The following is a 6747-nucleotide window of genomic DNA, read 5'->3' as shown; positions in this document are numbered from 1 at the left end:
GAGAAATATCAGTCACCTCAGATATGCAGACGACACCACCCATATGGCAGAAAGTGAAGAGGAACTAAAAAGCCTCTTGATGAAAGTGAAAGAGGAGAGTGCAAAAGTTGGCTTCAAGCTCAACATTCAGAAAACAAAGATCATGGCATCTGGTCCCATCAGTTCATGGGAAATAGATGGACAAACAGTGGAAACAGTGTCAGACTTTAGTTTTTGGGGCTCCAAAATCACTGCAAATGGTGACTGCAGCCATGAAATTAAAAGACGCTTACTCCTTGGAAGGAAAGTTATGGCCAACCTAGATAGTATATTCAAAAGCAGAGACATTACTTTGCCAACAAAGGTCCGTCTAGTCAAGGCTTTGGTTTTTCCAGTGGTCATGTATGGATGTGAGAGTTGAACTGTGAAGAAGGCAGAGCACCAAAGAATTGATGCTTTTGAACTGTGGTGTTGGAGAAGACTCTTGAGAGTCCCTTGGACTGCAAGGAGATCCAACCAGTCCATTCTAATGGAGATCAGTCCTGGGTGTTCTTTGGAAGGACTGATGCTAAAGCTGAAACTCCAATACTTTGGCCATCTCATGGGAAGAGTTGACTCATTGGAAAATACCCTGATGCTGGGAGGGATTGGGGGCAGGAGGAGAAGGGGACGACATAGGATGAGATGGCTGGATGGCATCACTGACTCGATGGCCATGAGTTTGAGTAAACTTCGGGAGATGGTGATGAACAGGGAGGCCTGGCGTGCTGCAATTCATAAGGTCACAAAGAGTCAGACATGACTGAGTGATTGAAATGAAATGTTGTAAATGTTGGTGGTTCATTTTTCCACAAACCACAGATCAAATAGTCAGGGAACCTCAGAAACTCCCTGTCTTCTGTTGCACCGAATTTATTATGTAATTTTGTGTGCTCATATGTGTGTGAGTCTTGATTTCTAAGTAATATACACAATTTTAGATGTTTATGTTTTTGCCTTTTCAGATTTCCGGTTGGCGATTTTTCAGGTTAAAATATGAAAATGCTGCTTATTTTGTTCCTTATAATAATTTGTTCCCATGTTTCTGTCAACCAACATTCTGGTAAGGAAAATAATGAAAGGAATTCATTTCTTTAATTCTCATTATGGAAAATAGATAATATATGAGTCTGACTTGCTTAAAATTTAAGAATTTTGTCTTGTTTTGACTGTGATAATAGTGGGCGGGGTGGGGAGTGGCAGCTCAGTTTCTTTGATGTCACCCCATGTTCCTTGGAAAATCATTGTTTCTGAGGTTTATTCCCTTTTCATGATAGAAAGATATGAGAGCTGTTTTCTTGTCCTCAGTTTCAACTTCTTCTAGGTCTTCTGGGAGGTTGTATTTTCATGCAACCTTCTCTTTTCACATTAAGTTCAGGCCTGGAAAATTTGAAATGTCTCTTCCTAGTTTGTTTGTTCCAAAATATTTGTCTTGGTCAAACATCCAGATTTGGCTCCAGTTTAAACTTTGTGTCTGCTTATTGTAAAGCAGGTGCTTTTACCCTGAAAAGGGAACTCCAGAGCAGTCCACTGTCTGTCAGCAGTCTATGTCCAATGGAGTTCAAGTCAAAATACTGGTCAAGCCTGCACGGCCCTTTAGTTCAGTTCAGTTCAGTTCAGTTCAATCGCTCAGTTGTGTCCGACTCTTTTTGAGACCCCATGAATCGCAGCACGCCAGGCCTCCCTGTCCATCACCAACTCCCGGAGTTCACTCAGACTCATGTCCATCGAGTCGGTGATGCCATCCAGCCATCTCATCCTCTGTCGTCCCCTTCTCCTCCTGCCCCCAATCCCTCCCAGCATTAAAGTCTTTTCCAATGAGTCCCACCTCCTAAATAATCAGGCACTTCCTGTCCAGGGCCACCTAGATTGGTTTTACAGTTTTGTTTTGTTTTGCTTTCAAGGACTCTGACCTTGGAAGCAAGTTTTCTGGAGAGATAAATTCTTCTTTGCCCTGAAAACATATTCCTTTGTGTCTCACTGGGCCTGATATTAAGCTTTTCAAAGAGAGGCGATGCTTTTTCTCCAGTTGTTCCATGGTTCAGATACAGTGATGGGCCCGTCCTGTGCCAGTGGCAACATTTTTTTTCTCCACACAGGATGTGGGGATTTGTCTATGAATAGAAAGGTCACTTTTGGTCCCAAGTTGAGCCACCCTGGGCAGTCCCCACCTGACAGTTCTTGGAGGGGTCCCAGCCTTCTCTCGTTGGTTCCCCCTCACTTAGTATTTTCCCGGAGATGCTGCTGGATATATGATCATCAAAGGAATCTCAAACTGGCTGAAATCAGGTTGCTTAGAAGAAAAGAAAGGACGATTGGAATCCACTATGCCTTGATTAGACTGCTCGAAAGAGAATAAAGTAACATGCAGGGGTACTAAGGCTGTTTTCCTAGCAGTTGTTGACAGGAAAAGACTGAAGTTCCTTTAATTTGATCAGAATTTATATAGTAACTATTTCAGATAATCAGAGTATCAGAGTAAAGAGAGACCTTAGGTATTTTCTAGTCGAATCTACCCATTTTAATTATGAGGAAACTGAGGCCCAAGTATGTCAAATGGCTTGACAGAGCTGGGAGAATTAGCTGATAACAACGTTAGTACTCACATTGCCTGTTCAGTTACACTGTGTTTTCTTAAACATACAACATCGAGACACACACAGGTATGTCCCTCCCTTCCCTGGACAAGAAATGGATCTTATAGTGCAGTCATGAGAGCTCTGAATTAAAGCCAGCAGACAAACCACCAGCAAATTATATTTTGTGCTTGAACCAAATGCTTCTCTGTCAAATATAATATAATATAATACAAATATAATTTCACATACCTAACATTCAATCTGGCATTGAATGAAGCCTTAAAAGCTCAGCAAAGCATTGCATTCCTATGTAAAAATTACATTGTCAATAGAAACTTAAACTATAATCTCTTTCCTAGCTTAAGGTATACTGGTTTCTGTCCACATTTTTCATATGTAAGAATAAATTTACCAATTATAATGCCCACTCATGACTCATCAAAAGATGTCATAAATAATTTTAAGATAGATAAATACATCTCATATTTATGATTTTTAGGATTTTTTAAAACTCATCAATTTGACACTTTGAATGTAAAACTAATATGTTTATAAGTTTAATATGTTTATAAGTTAATTAGGTCTTGTATTGTTTAAAAAGAAGTCAAAATGAAAGGCTAGTTTTTAGATTTCTCCATTCAACAAATTTGATTCATTCTCAATGAAACTGTTTATCTTGTTTCTATAAACTGAGGTCAAATTCTGAAAGAAGAAAAGGACACAAAGGGAAATTATCCACTAAACATGTAAAAACCCATATTTTACTTCTTTATATTTAGCTATTTCTACTTAATTCCTTGCAAAAGTGGTGTTTAATTTCATGATCAGTTCAAATGAGGTGTATAAAATAATTAGCCTAAGAAACAAATACTTTTCTTGAGAGAATATGTATTATTTTTCAGTGCATTGGAAAGATATTACAAATACAAGTAAAAGAGGGAAGTAAGTTTTTCCCATATGGTTGGCATTAAGCTTGGTAGTAAATGTTTGAAGTTTGGTCTCATTGCGTTTGTCTGTGGATTTGTAGGTCCGGAATATGCTGATGTGGTGTTTCTGGTGGACAGCTCCGACCACCTGGGAATTAAGTCCTTCCCGTTTGTGAAGACCTTCATCAACAAGATGATCAGCAGCCTCCCCATAGAGGCTGATAAGTACCACGTGGGCCTGGCCCAGTACAGTGATGGGCTCCACAGAGAGTTCCTGCTCAGCACCTTCAAGAGCAGGGGCCCCATGCTGAACCACCTCAAGAAGAACTTCGGGTTCCTGGGGGGCTCCCTGCGGATTGGGAAGGCTCTCCAGGAGGTGCGCAGGGCCTACTTCTCAAGCGGGAGGGACAGGAAACAGTTTCCCCCGATCCTGGTGGTCCTGGCTTCCGCCGAGTCCGAAGATGCTGTGGAAGAGGCCGCCGAAGCACTCCGCAAAGATGGGGTGAGGATCATCTCGGTGGGAATGCAGGGGGCATCTGAGAAGACCCTGAAGGCCATGGCCACGGGCCAGTTCCACTACAGCCTCCGGACAGTCAGGGACCTCAGCACGTTCTCCCAAAACATGACGCAGATTCTCAAGGCTGCAGCTCAGTACAAGGACGGAGCAGTCAATGACGTCCTTGTGGAAGGTGGGTCAGGGCACATGTGTAGCGATGATGATGAGAAAATACTTTCAGAAAATCAGCATGAGGAAAGGATGCAGACTCTGTGAACATCTCTTTCCGCAAAAGCTGACCTGCATTTTCAGATGTTAATTTCTGCATGCCCCACAATTGTGGCCTTTTTAATCCAATAAACTTGGGAAGCCTTGGTTTTCCATGTTTCACTTATCTTATTGCCTGTTGTTTGTAGGCTGCCTCCTCCCTGCCACCCAGCTATCTGAGCTTTCTCCTTGGGCTTCAGCTGCTACGTAGTTTCATTTCTGGTTCATTTAAAAGGACAATTTGCTCCTAAAAGAATCCTTAATTCCTAAAGCCATATAAAGTCACCACAGACTGTTACAGCTTGAAAACAACTTCTGGGAGTCCAAAACCTCCGTTCCACAGAGAGGAAGCTGCAGGCGCTCTTGGAAGCGATATGACCTGACCCTGGGCCAGACTGTGGTCTGGGATTAGAGCCACACCTGTGTGGGATCAGCCCCGTACTTGCTCCTTCCTGCAGCTCTGTTCTAAATTAGCTTTCCCATGCTCCGCTCCAGCTCCAACCTGCTCTCTTGGTCTGTCCCCTTGTACTATTCTATTAGCAAGGATGGCCAAGCATTTATGAACATCACTCACGACAGGGACAGGGGAGAGCTAGTAAAAACAACAACAACAAAAATTTGCTCTAAGCGTACAAGTCCAGACAAGTGACATAATAAACTCACATTATGTCTGGTTGTCAGAGTGAAGTGACATATACTGACAATAGAGAATGCTTTCTTGTAGTAATCTAGGAAAATATGGAATCTTATTACTAGCATTTTCCCCAGATAAAATATTAGAACATTAACTGCTATTACATTTCCATCCCTTAAGAATGTTTGGACTGTAACTGCCGATGTTAGTGGTGGATTTTAATATGATAGCCACAGCTTCTGTTAACTGAGTAACTGTTTATGTGCCAGGCCCCATGCTAAACTTGACATGATCTCATTTAATCCCTACAACAACTCTATGAGATCAATATTGTTGTTACCTGTATTTTACAGATGTAGAAATTAGAGCCTGGAGGTGAGCTTAAGGTCCAGTTTTTGGGCCCAGAAAACTTTGATCTCAGCTTCATCATCAGTTTGGATACCTCCTTCCTTCTTGTGCAAAATTGCTTGGTTATTCTATGTGTATTCTATTTATAATTGCTCATAATTCTACATGTCTTTAGTGCTGAGCAGAGATGCTGAATTAAAACTCTGCCTGTTTGTTCCTTGCCCGCAGTTTGCCAGGGCCCTTCTGTGGCTGACGTTGTGTTCCTGCTGGATATGTCCACCAACAGCAGCTGGGAGGAATTTGACTATCTTAAAGAATTCCTGGAAGAAAGCATATCTGCTCTGGACATCAAGGAGCACTGCATGAGGGTTGGCCTCGTGGCCTATAGCAATGAGACGAAGGTGGTTAGCACGCTGAGCAGGGGCGTAAACAAGTCGGAGGTTCTGCAGGACATCCAGAGCCTTGCTCCCCTGGCCGGGAAGGCCTACACTGGAGCCGCCTTGAGGAAGATCAGGAAGGAAGTCTTCAGCGCACAGCACGGCAGTCGGAAGAACCAGGGGGTACCGCAGATCGCTGTGCTCGTGACCCACAGCCCGTCCCAGGACAACGTGACCAAGGCCGCTGTGAACCTCCGGCGCCAGGGGGTGACTGTCTTCACCATTGGCTTAGAGGGGGCCAACAACACCCAGCTGGAGAAGATTGCGTCTCACCCTGCTGAGCAGTACGTGTCCCAGCTGAAGTCCTTCTCTGACCTGGCTGCCCACAACCAGACGTTTCTGAAGAAGCTGCGGAATCAGATCACACACACCGGTCTCTGTCATTTCCGAGAGGACCGAAACCCTCAAAGCCGGTAAAGCCTCCTGTGGAGAGCAGGATTAGCCTCATCCTTTTGCTTTTTTCCTGTCTTGCAGGTGTTCTGTCTGCACAAGGACTTGGTGGGTGTGATGCAGGGAGAGAGAGCTGAGTTCCTGGTTTTTTAATTTAACCCAATAATTTAATTTTATTTAACCAATAATAGGAAATATAAATTGGCAGAGAATAAAAGCTATTGAAGTGCTGGAATGGGAAGAAGGGATTTTTTAAAATTTCTTCTTTTGTGCAGCTTTTCTTCTATTCTTCATTATTTCTTGACACCCCAGAACACCTTCCTTAGCTATTTCTCCCCCTGCCCTGCTTCATTTCTTGACTTTGCCTCTCGCGTTTCTCTGCTCTTTCCTTAGTTTCTTTTTGTGTGTGGACTTTTCTCTCCCTTCTCTCTTTCCCTCAGCCTCAAATTCCAATTTAGAGAATACACAGGAAGCATGATCTGGACTGAGGACAGGGTAATGAATTTGCTGGGAAGTACCCTTCTAGTATCAGCGAGTTTAGAAGGCGACAGAGAGCAAGGTGCTTGTATAGTTCCTACATAGACGTGTATGCTACATAAATCATGTGTGCATACACAGAGTGTACGTACACATGTCTGCATCCTTCAGCATG

General features: G+C 43.1%; 1 protein-coding gene across 1 annotated transcript in view; it reads left to right on the top strand.

Moving 5' to 3' along the window:
* The first annotated feature begins 1014 nt into the window (after positions 1-1014).
* The window catches only part of COL6A6 (collagen type VI alpha 6 chain), a 119129-nt gene continuing 113396 nt past the window's right edge, over positions 1015-6747 (top strand). Inside the window, 4 exon segments of the mRNA XM_052642887.1 lie at positions 1015-1081; positions 3625-4212; positions 5497-6077; positions 6079-6118. Of these exon segments, the coding sequence (XP_052498847.1) occupies positions 1015-1081; positions 3625-4212; positions 5497-6077; positions 6079-6118 (1276 nt within the window).

Source organism: Budorcas taxicolor, chromosome 1 (assembly GCF_023091745.1).
Source record: "Budorcas taxicolor isolate Tak-1 chromosome 1, Takin1.1, whole genome shotgun sequence".
NCBI classification, from domain to species: Eukaryota; Metazoa; Chordata; class Mammalia; order Artiodactyla; family Bovidae; genus Budorcas; species Budorcas taxicolor.
Note: the sequence above shows the minus strand (reverse complement) of the source record. Positions and strands in the feature narration are given on the sequence as shown.